The sequence below is a fragment of the Cavia porcellus genome, unplaced genomic scaffold (genome assembly GCF_034190915.1).
Source record: "Cavia porcellus strain 051 isolate PalLab524CR breed Dunkin Hartley unplaced genomic scaffold, mCavPor4.1 scaffold_9, whole genome shotgun sequence".
Lineage (NCBI taxonomy): Eukaryota > Metazoa > Chordata > Mammalia > Rodentia > Caviidae > Cavia > Cavia porcellus.
In genome coordinates, this window is record NW_026947492.1 from 51,037,813 (window position 1) to 51,055,905 (window position 18,093).

Consider the following 18,093-nt stretch of genomic DNA (forward strand, 5'->3'; position numbering starts at 1 on the left):
GGCTGTGGGGAAAAAGGGACTGTCCTGAACTGTTGGTGGAAGTGTAGACTGGTGCAACCACTGTGGAGATCAGTCTGGAGACTTCTCAAAAAGCTGGGATTGGAAGTCCCATTGGACCCAGCTATTCTACTTCTAGGCATATTCCCAGAAGAACTGAAAACATCATACCACAGTGATATATGTGCACCCATGTTTATAGCAGCACAATTTGTAATAAGTTAGATCTTAGAAACAACCTAGGTGTCCATCAACTGAGGAATGGATAAAAAAGTTGTAGTATTTTTATGCAATGGAGTACTACTCAACTATAAAGAATGATCATATTGAGATATTTATAAATAAATGGACGCAACTTAAGACCATACTCATAAGCGAAATAAATCAAACTCTTATGTATAAATATCATATAGTCTCCCTAGAGTAAGAAGTGGTAAGAGTACATAAGACTTTATGGTAATCATGATTTCCTGTTGCATTGCTTTGAAGCTTTATAATGTTTACATTCATTAGTTGGAATGGTTTTATCCTGGCTTGTTTGATTTTATTATCTGTGATGGTATGAACAGCCATTTTGAAGAAAACAAGACATTGTGATAGCCAGTACTGATTTAATATCATCTTACTCTGAAGTCCTATATGCTTTTGTTCTTCTGTTTCCATTGGTTCTATCGTATTATATATTATTGGATATTATTATGTGTGATAGTATAAACAAATTTTCTATGGAAAATGAGATAATATAGTAGCCATTGTTCGTTCTCTTTTGTTTCTGAATGCCTTGTTATACTTTCATTTTATTGAACAGTTTTATACTGTTTTGTTATGTTTGATACTATCATATATGAAATTATGCTCAACTATTTCAAAGAAAGAGACATTATGGTAGTTACTGTTAATTATGGGTTGTCGTGTGGTAAAGTGCTGTGTTGCTTGCATTGTTCTGATCTGATCTGCTTTGTTCTATCCTCTTTTGTCTTAACCTCTTTAAAATAAAAAAATAAAAATAAATCAAGCCAAAATAGATCAAAGACCTCTATATAAAAAAGAAATGCTGCTGGGTGTGTTGGTGCACCCCTGTCATCCCAGCACTCAGGAGGCTGAGGCAGGAGGATCGTTGCGAGTTTGAGACCAGTCTGGGCTGCAAAATGCGTTCAAGGGCAGCCCAAACTGTGTAGTGAGAGCCTGTATTAAAAGAAAAAAAGAAATACTAAATCTAGTGGAAGAGAAAATTTGTAAAACTCTTCAAGGCATAGGCATAGACAAAGACTTCCTGAACAGAAACTCCAAATGACACCAAGAATCAACAACTGAGAGTCTATTAAATTAAAAATCTGCACATCGAAGAAAACAGCCAATAGAGTGAAAAGATAGTCCATAGAGTGGGGAAACAATTTACCAGCTATTTGTCAGACCAACGACTAATGCCTGTATTATTAAAGAAGCAAAAAAAAAAAATTTTTTTTTAGCTCCCTCCAATAAAAGACTGTTAAAAATGAATAATTGAAATAATAATTGAAATGAATAATTGAAATTAAGATATTTCACAGAAGAAATACAAGTACATGAAAACATGTACATGATCAACAAGTACATGAAAAATGTTCAGTATCTTAAAGAAATTCAAATCAAAGCAATAAGAAAATTCTACCTTACTCCAGTAAGAATGGCCATTATCCAAGAATATACAACAATAAATCTGGCAAAGTTGTGAGGAAAAAGGAACTCTTCTATATTGTTGGTTGGTAAATAAACTAGTACAACCACTTTGGAAATCAGCATGGAGGTTTCTCAAAAAATTAAAACTGGAAATTTTATTTGACCCAGGGATACCTCTACTGGATATCTTCCTACAAGAGCTAAAGTCATCCTACTATGCTAATACATGCATACCCATGTTTACAGCAGCACAACTCACAGTAGCTAAATCGTGGAAATAGACAGGATGTCCATCAACAGATGAATGGGTAAAGAAAATGTACACATATATGTAGGTGTATCTCAGCCATAAAGACCTAAATTTGAATCATTTGTAGGAAAATGGTTGGATTTTATCTTTTGTTTTTTTTTTTTACTGGGAATCAAACTCAGGACCTTATGCTTGCTAGGCAGGTCTTGTGCTGCTAAGCTATATCCTCAGTCCAAATGGTTGGAATTTGAGACCATATTGCTAACTGGCATAAATCACTTACAAAAGGTTAGGTATCTTTTGGTTTTTCTAACATAAGAAATTCAGAATATAAATAATTTAAAAAGCAAATAAAGAGCCATGTGAAGAAACAGGGAGGTAGACTCTGGAGAGATAGGAAGGAAATCTGGGGAAGGAGGGAGAAGGGAGGACCAGGGCAAGGGAATAAAAGTGATCGAGAGATGCAATATGTATCGGTATCAATTTTCTAGAACTACAGGTGTGACTCACACTCCTGTATTTCAAGAAAACAGTAAGGTTTATAAGTATAAAGATTTAACCCTAGAGATATTTTTTGTGGCTTTATTTGTAATAATGAAAGCTTGTAATAATGACCCAAATAACCAGTTTTATGATTGCTTCAACTCTTCCTCAACTCCTGGTCCTACATGCTCCCTCTGAATTTTCTAAAATCTTGGTGAGCGTCCTTATTAAGGTGTGGTGCTTTGAAGCCCAGCCCTTCAAGGGGGATCTGACTTCGTGGAGGATGCTGGGCCTCAGGATTGCTCTTAATCTGACATGGAATTTCTATTAGCGGAGGCCAACTTTCTGACCATGATGTTCTGAGACTGCCAAACCCAAGTATTGTCAGCTGGTGCCAGTCTCCAGCCATGCTTGTGTCTTTTGAGCAGTGACAGTAACCGCTCTTTACAGGGATGGCTATTCACGCAGACTCCTTTTCTTTGCCTGACAGAAGCCCAGTGTTCTGGCTCTAACAGGGAATCTAATGCCAGCATGTGAGTCACATTCACTCGCTACTGCTCTTTTCCAGAGTTTTAGGTCACTCGTTGCACATCAGTTGCCTCCTTTCCCCCTGCCCAGCTTGCACTGTCACCCTGCCTCATCCACCATGCTGTGCTGGAACATCCTGCTCCTCTCTGCAATTCACATGCCTGCACTGTAGTTTTGTGCTGAATGCTGAAAAAGCTGGTGTTCAGGGTGAGCAAAAAAGGCTGATCTGCTGTTGGCAGTGTGTAGTTTAATATATCTTGTGATTAGTTCTTGATTTCCGTATTGTCTGGAGCTATTTCCGGTTGCCAGGTTTTTACGAATACTTTCTGAGTGCTATGCAGATGTCAGGTAGTTTTTGACTTTCCATGAATAATCAAGCTGTCAAAGAGTGAAACATTTTTAATTCATTTATCTTCAACTGGCATTTCCTTACTGCTTTAGGCATGAGAGGTTTGCGAAGCTCTTGGTTTATTTCAGTTCTCTTTCTTCACGTATATCCTGAATACAGGTGTCCATTATGCATATGACCTCACACAGAACACTTTGTGAAAGGTATATAAATAATTGTTTGGATATCTTATTATCTGACTTTTCTCATACTCAACTTTTCTAAAAACTGCCTGGTATTGACATACACTCCGTCTTCCCTTTGGAAAGCACATTGCAACTGAGCATGTTAAAGGCTCTGAGAAATCCTGTACTCAGCAAAACTTCACGTTTGCTAATATAATAGTTCTTGAAATTATTTGACTAAGCAGTCTTTTCACAAAGTATCAATATTCCATAGAAATATTGTCATGTAGAAGATATTTGGACAGTGGCACAAATTTTCCCAACTGTTGGGGCTGGGGATTTAGCTCAGCAGCATAAGCGCCTGCCTTGCAAGCAGGCGGTCGTGAGTTTGATCCCTGGTACCGATAAAAACAAAAAACAAAAAACAAAAACAAATTTCCCAACTGTGTGAAGTTTCTTTCTTTTCTTTTTTCTAGAGGGTGTTGCTGGAAGCTGTGATGAGGGGCTGAGTTTGCTCGTTGCTTCTTACCTTTGTTCTCTTGACTGCCTGGGACGGTGTCCCTGGCACTTGTTCTACCCTGAATCTGCCTACGAGGTGTAGTTGCTGGGCACTACTCTTCCTGGTGTTTTCCCCGGACTCATTTCTTTCTTTTTTCTTTCTCTTTTTTGTCAGAACTTCCTATTGCATATATTTTTTCCTTGTGAAATCAGAAAGGACAAGATCACTGAATCCATGGCAAAGTTCTGACAGAGTATGTGGGCTGTATGTCTTTTCCTTGCCATGGGGACTGTTCACAGTTTTACAAAAGGGTGCTTTCTAAGCTCTATAGCGTAACAGATGAGATATGTGTCATAACCAGAGACAACTGGGCACAAATCTAGGCCCATCCACTAGCTGAGTGATCTTGAGTAAAGTGATTTAATTAACCCAAGGATCTGTTTTAAAATGTGAAATAGTAGATAATAATTATATCTGGTAAGAATTTTGAGGATTAAATAATATAAGTTATAAACTCAAGTCTTAATAATCAATAGCTGTTGTTACTCAGCTATGATTTCATTATGATTTTTTCTAACATTTAATTATAGCATTAAATTATATGAAATATTTTAAACATACAGAAAAGTTAAAATAGTGAGTGAGTACTCATAAACATACCACCTTAAGTGCCCCTGCCTTTTCTGGTGTTAAATGTTACAAGTATTCTACCATTGAGCTATATCCATATCTATTGCCATTTAAATTCTATAAATATTTTGCCATTTTTGATATATCCATTGTTTACCCATATTGCTTTTAATGCATTTCAAAGTTGCAAACATCTTCCCCCTAATGATTAAACTTTAATATCATTAACTTTAATATCAATATAATTAATTCTTTTTTGGAAAGGATGTTTAAAATCTACATACACACAGGTGTAGTGGCGCATGCCTGTAATCCTAGTTCTCAGGAGGCTGAGGCAGGAGGATTGCCTCAAGTTCAGCATTGGCCTGGGCTACATAGTGAATTCAAAGCCAGCCTAGACTACATGGTGAGACCCTGTTTCACAAAGAAAAAAAATTCTACATACAATGAAGTGCACACATAAGTACAGCAATTGTGTAACCCAGACCCCTTGAAGATCTAGGATGTTTCTGTAGCTCAGGGGAAGGAATTCCCAGTGCTTCTCGTACTCAGTGTCTACCTTCACTCTAAGCTCGGTGTTGCCTGTGATTTTCAGAGCTAGAATTTCAGGGAATGACTATAGACCACTGATAGGAATATTTGAGAGCTAGAGAGAGGCAGGATATGTTTATCATACCACGAATGTGGGGGCTTAGTGTAGTTTTTCCATAAGACATTTTATAAATCTTGTATTTTAAAAAAATGTGGTTATTCATCCAGCAAATGTTTAGTTACAGAGACCTTGTTAAGTGTGGAGGGAGATGTTCTAGAATCAGATGAATATGATGAGCAGTGCAGGGGCTCTGGTAGAAATAGGTGTGGGGCACAGGGCAAACACCAAGAAGAGAGTGCGTTAGGGCTTCCAGACTCTGGCATAGTGGCAAGGAAGGCCTCAGAGAGAAGGCAGGGGTGTAAAAGATGAGGTCGCATTTCCTAGGCATTAGTGGAATAGGAGAATAGGAAGCATGAGCTGGGGCAAACAGGAAGAGCTTGGCCTGGGGGAAAATGCTTTTACTAGACTGGAACAAATGTTGTGAAGATTAAGTCACAGTGGTATGTGGAGGGGACTTTGCGTATCATATGAATGCCCTGGCTCATTCCTGTAGATGGGGAGAATTTAAAGTATTTATTACTTTATGAAGGAGATTACACTCAAGAGACAGACATTTTTCACACAATGCAGTGAAGATGTTTAAGAATATTTTGTGATCAAATAAAAATGATTTTTTCCTGTGTTATTAAACTCTAGTTTTGAATTTATATTCTGCTTCTTTCCATTTATCTAAAATGACAGGTCGTGTGCCAGTATTTGACAGATCCTAATGTATCGGATTCACAGCTGCTGCAGAATATTTTCCAGGCTCTGAATGTGTATTATAATTATTCAGGCCAGGCAGAATGCCTGAATATTTCAGAAACAGCAAGCAGCAGTCTGGGAATCTCGGGCTGGAGCTATCAGGTAAGCATATGCGATTTCCCAAGCAGAATTTACTTCTCACTGATTCACTTATTATATTATAAGAAGAAGCAGTAATAAATAACCTACACTAGGTTCTTTTACATCACTCTGTGAGACCAGGGTTAACTTTCCTCATTTATTCTGTCATACATGTATTTAATCATTGCCAAATATATAGTGAGTGCTCACCATATTTCAGGCATTCTTTCATGCTTAAAAGGCACAAAGATATTTAATACATGATCATGTATTAATACATAATCATATATTTAAATATAGTCTGGTAAGAAAAATAGGCAACTAACCTAATATTGTGGTAGATCTTTTTTTTTTTTTTGTCTTTTTCCTTTTTATCGGTACCGGGGATTGAACTCACAACTGCCTGCTTGCAATGCAGGCGCTTATGCCATTGAGCTAAATCCCCAGCCCCTTGTGGTGGATCTTAATGGACCCTATAGAGGAAACACTTCCGGGATAAATATAAAACAAGGAATCTAATTGAACTCTGAGTCTTCATTCTTTCATTCACCCCCCAAAACTATAATAATAATACTTCCTTTCAGCACTGTCTTGAAGTTTAAATTTGATAACAGATGTGAAAGAAGGAAATTTGTAAAGAAAGAATACATAGTTAAAATTTCTGTGACTTCTCCGCCAGTGTTTCAGTGGGGTTGTATGGCATAGAAGTTGAGACAGGGGCCTTGCAGCTTGATTGCCTGAGTTCAAAACTTGACTTTGCTTGTTACTAGCTAAATGGTCTTGGGTAATTTATTTCATCCCATTGTGCCTCATTTTCTCTTTGGATCTTTGCTTGTTTTCTTTTTAGAGCTGCACAGAAATGGTCATGCCCTTTTGTGCTAATGGTGTCGAAGACATGTTTGAACCTTTCTCATGGAATTTGAAGCAGTTTTCTGATGAGTGTTTTAATCAATGGGGTGTGAGACCAAATCCCTCCTGGATCACAACTTTGTATGGAGGAAAAAACATTAGTTCACACTCAAACATCATTTTCAGGTGAGCTTTGCAGGTCCAAACAGGGGCTTTGGTTGCTGAAGACACTTGTAGAATAATTGATAAACTAGAATAGGAAAATGCTGGGCAATAAAACAGTAGCTTTTTTTCTCCTTGAAATACTGGATGCTGAGAAGGGTTTCAGTTTTGTGTTATATTCATGATGTATCAGTATTTAATAGATACTTTTGAAGTGTCCACTCTGTTCTATTCCAAGTACTATGTGAGGCACTTTAAATAAAGGACCTAGTTGAATCTTCCTGACCATCCTGTGGTGTAACTATTACAGTCTCTTTTTTTACTGAAGGAGGAATTGAAAGTCATCATGTTCAGTTGCTTATCAAATTCAACAAAGTATGCGATAAAGCCAGATTTCTACCTTGACTTGTCTGACTCAATCCTGTACGTGTTCTACTTTATTCCTTAAGACATGACACTTTCAGTACTGGTTCGTGTTAGAGTTAACTGAGTTGACTCTGGATATCTGACTGTGACTTCAAAATGTTCATGTTTGGCTAAACTGTCAACTATTAAGACAACAACCAGTTTATAAAATATTTCTCCAAATCTATGTGGAAATAGGTGAGAGATACCAGTATATCTCTTAACTAGAGCTTTTGTTAACATTGTAAATGTCATTTTCTGTGTGTGGGGGTGGTACTGGGGATTGAAAATAAGACTTTCACACTGAGCTAAATCACCAGCCCTTTTAAAAATGTATTCATTTTTTATTTTAAGAAAGTGCCTCACTAGATTATTGAACTGCCCAGGCTAAACTTGAAATTCCAAACCTCCTGCCTCAGCCTCCCAGAATGCTAGGATTACAGGCATGTGCCATCATGCTCTGCTCCTTCAACCCTTTTGTTTTTTAGTCCCCCCCACCCCCGTACCGGGGATTGAACTCACGCCCACCTGCTTGCAAGGTAGGTGCTTATGCCGCTGAGCTAAATCCCCAGCCCCTTGTTTTGTGTTTTGTTTTATAGTTGTTCTCTCTCCCCACCACCACCTTCAGCCCTTTTGTAAGGCACTATTCATAAGGATGGAACTCTCTGATGTTAATCACTTGCCTTAAGGCCCCCACCTCTTCTTACTACTATCATGGGAACTAAATTTCAACTCATGGATTTTGGGAGACATCTAGCTGATAGCAGTTTCCAAACTCATCTTTGTTCTGGCAGAAATGGAAGTACCATGAGAATTTGTTACTTTTATCTAGGAGCTTATTTCCATGGAGTATTTTAATGGTTTTTTCTAGTATTCAAGCTCATTTACCCTTGCTTTGACCCTAAATTGTTGCTTAAATTCAAGTCACATTAACTGGTGTCTTTAATCTTTGTATGAGGTTTTACTGAATGAATTTTGGTCTGGTACATTGTCCTTTCTCATTAGGTTAAACCATTACAGGTAAGTATTTTAGTTACCATTTGCCCTTTTGTAGTATTTTCCTCAGACTTTCAAAACTAATATTATCATGTATCATTGTCACTGGAGGAGGGGGCAGATTTTGTGAGAAAAATTTCAGGAATAGAACAGAGGCCAGTAGATAGAGATGATGACCTACTGTGAGAAAAAATTCTCAGAATGAGCTTTTGTAAATGCAGTTATTTAAGTTCTTTGATCCTCAGTTTCATTTTCTGTGAAATGGGAATAATAATATCATTCCCCTCACAGAGTAGTTGGGCTAGATCTGGCAAAAATATATGGTAAAAATATTTATTGAATAAATAGAAGTATATTTTCCACCTTGCACTTTAAAATTTTACCCACAAGAAATTATATATTTTCCTGAATGTCTCCATTTTCCCCTGTCTTTTTTCTTTTTCTTTTAAACAGAAAAAAAGATAAGCAGTAAAACTGAGTTTAAAAACAGATTAGTGAGACAGTTACAATAGTTGATACATTGCATATTACTGTCTTTATAGTAGTTATTCAGAGTACAGGGTATAGGCATGATAGTCTGTCTAAATAATATTAGCACAAAACATCATTTTCAAGGAACAAATAGAAGCTAGCTGTATAATTATATGTATATATACATATACATATTATATATATTTATGTATAGTTTCTTTTTTTTTTTTTCCTTTCTTCCTTTCCCCTATCACAACTTGTCTTTTCTTTTGAACAGTTTCTTCCCAATTCACAATATCTATTATACATTTTGGGTCCTATTTACTTGTTCAGTTTCTCACACTAGTGAGACAATATGATTTTTAAAATTCAGGTCTTCTCTAAGAAGTCTTTCTTGATTCCTCCAGGAAGCACAGACATCTACCAGCACCCTGGCTTCTCTAGAACCTGGAAATACACCTTATTACTCGGCATGGAAAATCTGTTTGCATACTCTTTGCCATGGGGCCATTGCAAGCATCTCAGAGGCAGGGCCTTCATCTTAATTATCTTTGTGCCTTTCTTGCCTGCTGCTGCCTGACTGACATGGGGCAGGTCCATTCTCTCTCTCTCTCTCTCTCTCTCTCTCTCTCTCTCTCTCTCTCTCTTTCTGTCTCTTTCTCTCTCTCTGTCTTTCTCTCTCTGTCTCTCTCTCTCTGTATAGGTCAGGGGATGAAGTACACAGTACAGAAGGTTTGCAGAAGTTTAACTCAGTACTGTGTGAAGATGCTAATTTATTGTTCTGTAGTGGCAAGCCTACTTTTACAATGAAATCTTTTACTTCAGGTTGCTGAATATGAAAGTTCCAGTGTAAAACATTTTAAGTTATTAGAAAATTCAGATTTCTTTTAGCTTTTTTTCTGAAGAAAATGCACTCCCCCAAGTGAAAGAGCAGCCTCAGGTGTCTCCCTCCGTCCTGCATGTGTTGACTAAGAATGTCTAGGAGACCACGTAGAGAGTGTTGAGGCTTTTCTCTGTAGTCTGTCTCACACAAATTCAAGTATGTCTGCTGTCTGGGTTGGAAAGTTCAATGTGCTGCTTAAGGTTTGAGAATTAAGACTCTAAGGTCAAACAGGTCTTGGTGTCTTTCTCAGTCTTTCTTGAATTAGCTGTGCAGCTTTGGGTAAATTGACAATTTATATAATTTGGAAATCATCATGGCAATTTATATAATTTGGAAATCATCATGACTACTCAACACCGTTACTTAAGGATTAAATAGGTTGTCATGGAAGTAAATGCCATGAGGGCCGAGATTTTGTCTGTTTCATTTTCTGCTGAATCCCCTGTGCCCCATGAGTGCCTGACATATAGCGGACACTTCAGTTGTTGGGTGAATGAAGTCTTAATAGATAGTAAGTGTAATCGTCTCATTTAAGCAATTTTAAAAAATTATGCAGTGGTTTTTGGTTTGGATGAAACCCTCCTCCCCAACTCTTAGATCATTTTAGCAATGGCCATTCCTGATATTTAAATATAAATTCAGGAGAAATCTCTGAGGAGTAGGCTAGCTGACATCATTTCTCAGGGAAATTGATTGTTGCCAGTGATTAAGTGAGGCTGGTCATTGGGAATTTTACTCAGGCGTCTAGATTCTCTCATGAAAGCCAGTATTTTTTTTTTTTTTTTGTAGATTTCCCAATGATTGTTTTAGCTTTCACATGTCTAAGATCAAGAAATTCAAGTCCATGTGCATCTTAGGTCTCTCAGCAACCCCAAACACTGTTGCTAAGCCACTAGGTTGTTTCAGATGACCTTTTAAATCAAATGCAGTTTGCTTATTATGTGGCTGTTCGGATAGATTTTTTTGTTTTGCAAATAATGGAGACTTTCCTATCTGGGTTGGGCCTGTCAGATTGGAATAATGATAAAGGCTATTTGTTCATTTAAGAGAATCCAATCTTTGTTTAGTTTACTTTACACATTTATCTGGTAGTTGAAAACTATGACTCTTATTTTCCATAGGAAGTTTCCCTTTGCTTTTTAATAAAACCAAAAACAGTGCATTTTTGAAGCAAATTTTTTAAAATAATGGTATCAGTAAGTTATGATTAAGTAAGTTATTTTTTAAAAAACACATGATAATAGAACAAGGAATTTAAAATTGTATTTCAAACATGTACTTAATATACCTAAATGTTTCTTTTTCATTTCATTTGTACATTTGCATAGAAAAAGTTGACCATGTAACTATCCTAAGTTTTTAAACTCTTTTGCAATCATTTTCATAATTTATTTATGTATTAGAGGTATTAGCACTTCTTACACTTACAGGATATGATTATAATATAATTATGTAGCATACTTGTATAGTATTTCATGTATTTCTACCTTTTTCCATTTAACTTGTCTCTGTGACAAAGTGGCATTGTTTTTCTTTTCTATAGTACATGTATGAAAATGAAGTTCACAAAGGTTGGTCAGCTTGACCAAAGTCATGCAGCTAATAAGGATATACAATTTAGATCTGTGATCTGGGAGTCATAGTGTATTCCTATAATCCCAACATTCTGGAGGCTGAGGCAGGAGGATCATCACCAATTTATGCTACCTAGTGAGTGTAAGACCAGCCTGATGTGCTTAGTGAGGCCTTATCTCAAAACATATACACACACACACACACACACACACACACACATACACACACACAAAACCAGAAACCAAAACATCTTAGATCTTCAGATTTAGTTCATTACTCTGTCCACTATTACACATAACAGAAAGTCAATATGTGTATTTATATTAATCATAAAAACTATGCTTTTCTATGTTAAAAAGCACTAAAGAGATTACATGTTCATGAACCTATATACATACATCTGTAGATCTCTATGTAGGACATCCAGTACAAGGCCATAGAGAATTAGACATTTAAATTCTTTTTTCATTCATTCAGTAACTATTTGTCTTCTACTGTGTCTGGCCTGGTTCTAGGAACTGGAGATATGGTAGTTAACAAAGATGCCAATAACCTGTGTCCTTGTGGAGTGCTTGATCCCCGGTACCGATAAAAAAGAAAAAGACAAAAAAAAAAAATAGTGTTATCTATGAACATGCTACAAGGACAGAAGTGCCCGGAGAAAAAAATAAATCAGGGAAAGGTCAATAAACTGTCAGGTGGAGGGAAAAGTATTGACATTTTAGATTAGAGTGATCAAGAAGGCTTCACTATGGATGAGTTTTGCAGATTGATTGTGGAGGAAGTGAAGGACTCAGCCATGGGGTTAGTGGGAGGATGGCATTCCAGAGGGGTAAGGATGGGCGTGGGTCTTGGGAGGTAAATGTCCCCACACGCTGTTTCTAGCAGAGTCATGAGGTCAGTGTGGTTCCTGTGAGGTCAGAAGGAGGAGGATTAGCAGGAGATAGCAGAGAGGCATCTGAGGGGCCAGCTCATGGAGAGACATGTAAGTTCTGGTAAGGGCTTTGATTTCTTTTTTTATTTTATGAAAAAATATAACAAAATTTCATAACAAAGTAATAAGAGAATAACAAGAGTTAAAACACTGTGTATTGAATGAAGTGGAAAAAGTTGGAGTGTTTTAAACCAAGGAGTGATATAACCTGCTTCAGATTTACACAATAGAGGTGATTGCTCTATTGATTGTAGGCATAAGACTGGAAGGAGGGGGCTGGGGATTTAGTTCAGCAGGCATAAGCGCCTGCCTTGCAAGCAGGCCGTCGTGGGTTCGATCCCCGGTACCGATAAAAAAGACAAAAAAAAAAAAAAAAGACTGGAAGGAGGAGGAATACTTGAAAGGCTAGGGCAGTAGTTCAGACTAGAGGTAATGATGACTTGGATAGAGAGTTTATGAGATATGGTCAGACTGTGGATATATTTGAATGTACAGCTGACAGAAATTGTCAACAAATGAGGTGTTAGACATGATAGCAGTTCTTAACCTGAGCAACTAAAAGGACAGAGTTGCCATTGACTTGTTGGGAAGTTTATGGTGGTGATAGAGGGTCTACTTAGACTTGGATCATGGCAGGAGCTCTTTGGAACCTGTATGTTTGAGATATCTGATTGGATTTCCATGTAAAAATGTTAAGTAACAAGTTGAACTTTGATTCTAAGATATTCTAGAAAGGTCTTAGCCTTTGTTGGTTTTGTTACTACAACGAAATACTTGAGACAACCAACTTAAAATAGGAAAGGTGGCTCATGATTTTGGATTTTGGTTCACGGTTGGTTTAGGGCCTGTGCAGGAGTCCACAGTGGAGCAAGCTGCCTACTGGGTGATAGTTGGGATGTGAGCTAGAGAAAGAGAAAGAGACCAGATCACACATTCAAAGGCAGGCTCCCAGGGACATAAAGCCTCCCTCTGGATCCCATTCTTAGCATTTGTTTCCCCTCCCATTAGTGCCAAGCTGGGGACCAAGCCTTTTAACAACACATGGGCCTCTGGGGGACATTTAAGATCCAAACTATAGTAGTGGTCATCTCTGTATACTTAACAGCTAAATTTTTTGATGATTGCATACACTCTGGAAATAATTTAACATATCAGATAATTGGTTTTGAAATCTTTTTGGTTTCAGACTTTGTAAATAAAACCCCCAAGTAGAATGTGCATTAAATAAATATTTTGTTGGTGATTTCCAGTGGTAAATATTCCCAAAATATGAAAATTCACATCCACATAAACACTTGTATGTGAGAGTGTTCATGGGAGCAGTATTCCTAATAGTCAAAAAGTAGTAGCAATACAAATGTGCCTCAACTGATGAGTAAATAAATAAATTATGGTCTATCCATACAATAGAATTATTATTTTTCAATAAGGAGTAATGATTGACTAATTCATGCCACAACATGAATGTACGAAATGTGAAAACATTGTGCCAGGTGGAACGTAGTCACAAGTGACTACTGGTTTTACAAAGTTATTTATATGAAATATCCAGAAGGTAAATCTATAGAGACAGAAAGTACATTAGTGGTTGCTTGGGGCTGACAGTGACAAGCTTTGTGTGTGGGTGAGGGGAGTGTAGAGGGACTGTTAGTGAGTCTGTTGGGGGAGGATAATGAAAATGTCCTAAGTAGCTGGGCCCGGTGGCGCACATTTGTAATCCCAGTATTTAGGAGGCTGAGGCAGGGGGATTATTGTAAATTTGAGCTTGGGCTACAAAGTGAGCTCAAGGCCTGCCTGAACTGCAAAGGGAAACCCTATTTCAAAAAGACAAAACCAAACAAACAAAAATGTCCTAAGATTGATTGTGGTGATGGTTGCACAACTCTGACCATACTAAGAAGCCCTGAACTATGCATGTTAAAGGATTGAATTCTGTGGTATATGAATCATATCTCAAAGCTGTTAAAAATATTACTAGGGATAGTATGTGCATTTTTCATTTTTTCTTAATGCAGCGAAACCAAACAACCTGTTGCAATGAGTGATGTTGTTTGTATCACTCTGAAATGTGTTGAATGAACTAGTGAAAGCTAACTAATCTAATAGTATTGTGATTTCTGAATTTTAAAGCTAATGTAAAGTGAAGATCTTTGAGTAATGCCCACATTTTCTGATTCCAGATGCTGGGGACTTTTGACAATTCCACTGTCCCATTTTCCAAAGTATTGTATCTATTGAACAAAAAAAGTGTGACTCTCTCTCCCTCTCTCTCTCTCTCTGTCTCTCTCTCTCTCTCTCTCTCTCTCTCTCTCTTTCTCTCTCTTTATCTTGGCAAAGGGATAATTTGAACTTTAAATGTAGATTTTTTTCTTTGTCACTTTAGTAGTTGGGTTCTAGCAGAGCAGGAAGTCAGTATGGAAGAATTCCTATGTGCCTGAATCTCACTAAATTCTTCCATGTGCACCACTGGGTTTAATCCTTACAACCTTGTGAGATAGATTTTGTTATCTCTATCAAATGATAGATGTGAAGCCCCCCCTTTTTTAATGACAAATTAGATCCTCAGATCAAATCTCTCAGGCTATAAGTTTACAATTTTAAGGGTTAGGCATATGCTGAATTACTCCTATTTTAATTGAATTTAAATATGAATTATGGAAAAATGAATAACCTTAATTTTTTTCCTTTCCCTTGTTTGCAGCAATGGTGACCTAGACCCCTGGTCAGGAGGTGGAGTAACCAAAGACATCTCAGATACACTGGTTGCAATCAACATCGCAGAGGGGGCCCATCATTTAGATCTTCGAGCCTACAGTGCCTACGATCCTGCATCTGTGCTGTTAGCACGTTCCTTGGAAGTTGAATACATGAAAAAGTGGATCACAGACTTCCATTACGGTGCCAGAAGGCAGCAATGAACAACTTGGATCATTTTCAATTTCTTTGTGTTTCTTCTACCCACATTTCTCATTCACTTTGATTTTCTATGTGTAATTACTTTTGCTTGTTTGTCATTAGATTTGGTGGAGCTGAGGTTGGGGTGGAAGAAAGGGTGATAGATCCACCACAGCCAATGCCTGGGTCCTCACTGTCTTTGTACTACCTCCAGGAAAATGTAATCATGACACCTTTAGTACCATCAATGCCCTTGCAACTGGCGCAGAGTTCCTGACTGCCTTTCACAGGACACTCACTTCCTTTGTTTCCTCTACAAGCAGGGATTTCCCCTTGGTTTTGAGGCTAAATTCTGTTTGGCCTGTTTGTAAGACCCCTACCCTCCACAAAGGAAAAACAGAAGACGGATAAAAAATGATGTAATTGCAGCTGGTAGGAAGGATGTCTGGTGCCAGTCCAGGAAATGGGGCCCATTTCTTTTATACTCGATTTAATGACTTTGCACCGTGCAGTAAATAAAGAGTAAGGCTGAACCCTGTACCTGTGTGTTGCTTCTGAAGCTTACTCCAACTGTGGGGAATGCAGGGTGTCTTAGGCTTGACTGCTTTTGGAAAATTCTTCACTTCTCTTTGTCATTTGGCAACTTTTCTTAGTTCTGGGCTATCTGCCACTGTGGTACAGCCAGTAAGAAAACCAGCCTTTTCCTGCTCTATTTCTCTTTGTTTTGAAGGTCAGTTTTGTGGTAATTTGGTTAAATTCTTGCCAGTTTAGGAAAATGACTCTGTTTTGCCTTTCTCTTAAAATCAGAACAAGTTTTCTGTTGTGGTCACTGAGGGTACTTCAAGAAAAAGCCTTTAAAAATTTGACTATTCAGTAAGTAGAACATAGTTCTGTTCAGCTTATTTATTTAAATTTCATTTTCTGGTGGTTGTTACTGCTGTCAGTAAAGCCAGAAGTGTCAGGATGCTAAGAAGCAGGTGCAAGAGGACTTTTCTGTATGGTTTCCAAAAGACAAGCTGACTAATTCATGCAGACAGCATATTTGACATTAATAAATGACTGAGCCATTCCTATTTCCAAGGGGTTGGCTTCTTTCAGGCAGTGCTTACACTGAGACCTTTCTTCAGAAGAGCTTTTCTAGGATAACAAATAGGGTTCGATCAAAACCTTTCAGGGATACAGAGAGCGACTAACAGTTTGTACTTTGTTGAAAGATTTCTTTTCCTTTTTTCTATTTTCTCTCAATTTATTTTCTTTACTCTGCCTTGGGAATTTTTTCTGCTTTTAAAAACTACACCTTGTGCTGGATTGTTTCAAAAAATGTACTTTTAAAAAGTACAGATACAAGTGGGAGATTGAAATGTTTCCTTTACTTTTCCTGGCATCTGAGAGGTACAGGAACATTTTTGTCTTGTTTCAGAAGTCTTCAGTTCTCACTGTAATGAGTTAGTTGTTCATTGAAGCATTTGGTCCCTATTTTTTTATTTCAGCATCAGAGAACAGTCTGTGGGACGGGAATTTAAAGGTTAAAACAATACTAGTTTTTGTTCTTTGTCAACTAAGAAGATATGTAATGCAAAGTATTTAGACTTAATAGAGGATATTCTTACTACTTACTTTAGGATATTAGGCTCTTTTCCCTGAAAACTTTTATTGTTTTGAATTTTTAAAATACTTTATCATTTCATTTAATGTTGATTATTTGGATAAGTTGCATTTATAACTGAATGAAAGAAATGTCTTTTTTTCCTAGTATGATTTGGTCCGATCACTGTAGTCATATTGTCCATGTAGATAGCAGCCTGAACTGAAGTTAGTTTAAGCATAATGTGTTAATATTTAATTTTAAATTGAAAAATTATTGTAACATCAAATAAGTCTCACTGAAAGTTTATTGCTGGGTATAGTAGTGGGCATTTGTCACAAAAAATGCTCCACCTATGAGTTCATGAAGCTTTAGAGGGACACCTAGATACAAGCTATAAAAGGCTGTTTTATTCTCTGCATATATTTTGGGGCCCTTTTTCAAAGATAAGATGACTCAGTGTTTCTGGGGTTGTTTTGGTATCCTCGATTCTGTTCCATTGACCCACTTGTCTGTTTTTATTGCTTATAATTTAACTTGAAATCCAGGATCGTGATGCCACTTGCTTCCCTTTTTTAACTCAAGATTGCTTGGGCAATTCTCAGTCTCCTCTGGTTCTATATAAATTTTAAGATTCTCCCCCTCCTCCCCAGTTCATCATAGTTCATTTTTGGCAGAATTGGACCTGACTCCATATTTTATTTTGTTTTGCTTGTATACTGTAATTTTTCTTTGGATTCAAATATAATCTGACCAAACCATCTGAAAAGAGCGAATTCATTGAAGTCATGTAAGAATTTCTACAAGATTTGGGTTAGTAAGCATCATAATAAGGAAGTGCGACTGGGGTATGGAAAATCAGTAAGACTGAAATGTTCCAGGTCTCTGGTCTTCAGCAGAGGTCACCATTGTTGACCTGTGGGTTGAATTTTATCTCAGATGTTGATAGTTCAGTTACCTAATGTGTATGTCAGAATTATACAAGGGCTTACAAAAATGCTATTTGGTGAGCCCAAACCCTGAGTTTCTAACATATTTTTGGGTAGATCTTAGAAAGTCACATTTTTAACAGGTTCCCAAGTAATGCTGGGGAATCGCACTTTGCAAGCTACTAGTTAAAAGAATTCTAAATTTGAATTTCTTCAGATAGAACATCTTTCAGTTTGTCTGGCACCTCTTTTCCTGCCATCTGAGTATGGGAGCCCTCTGCAAAGCTTTGCTTCTGCATCTGCTTCATTCCCTCTCCACAGATCAGCTTCCTCTTCTCTGCTTGCACAAAGTCCTTGGCAGCATCACAGAATG

The 18,093-nt window shown here is 37.4% G+C and overlaps 1 protein-coding gene across 1 annotated transcript in view; it reads left to right on the forward strand.

The window, feature by feature from the left end:
* Prcp (prolylcarboxypeptidase) overlaps nt 1–15,746 on the forward strand; it is an 88,618-nt gene extending 72,872 nt beyond the window's left edge. Inside the window, exons 7-9 of the mRNA XM_003468523.5 lie at nt 5,893–6,057; nt 6,884–7,071; nt 15,013–15,746. Coding sequence (XP_003468571.1) covers nt 5,893–6,057; nt 6,884–7,071; nt 15,013–15,229 — 570 coding nt within the window. The 3' untranslated portion in view covers nt 15,230–15,746. The remainder of the gene's footprint in view (nt 1–5,892; nt 6,058–6,883; nt 7,072–15,012) is intronic.
* Nucleotides 15,747–18,093: the final 2,347 nt, after the last annotated feature.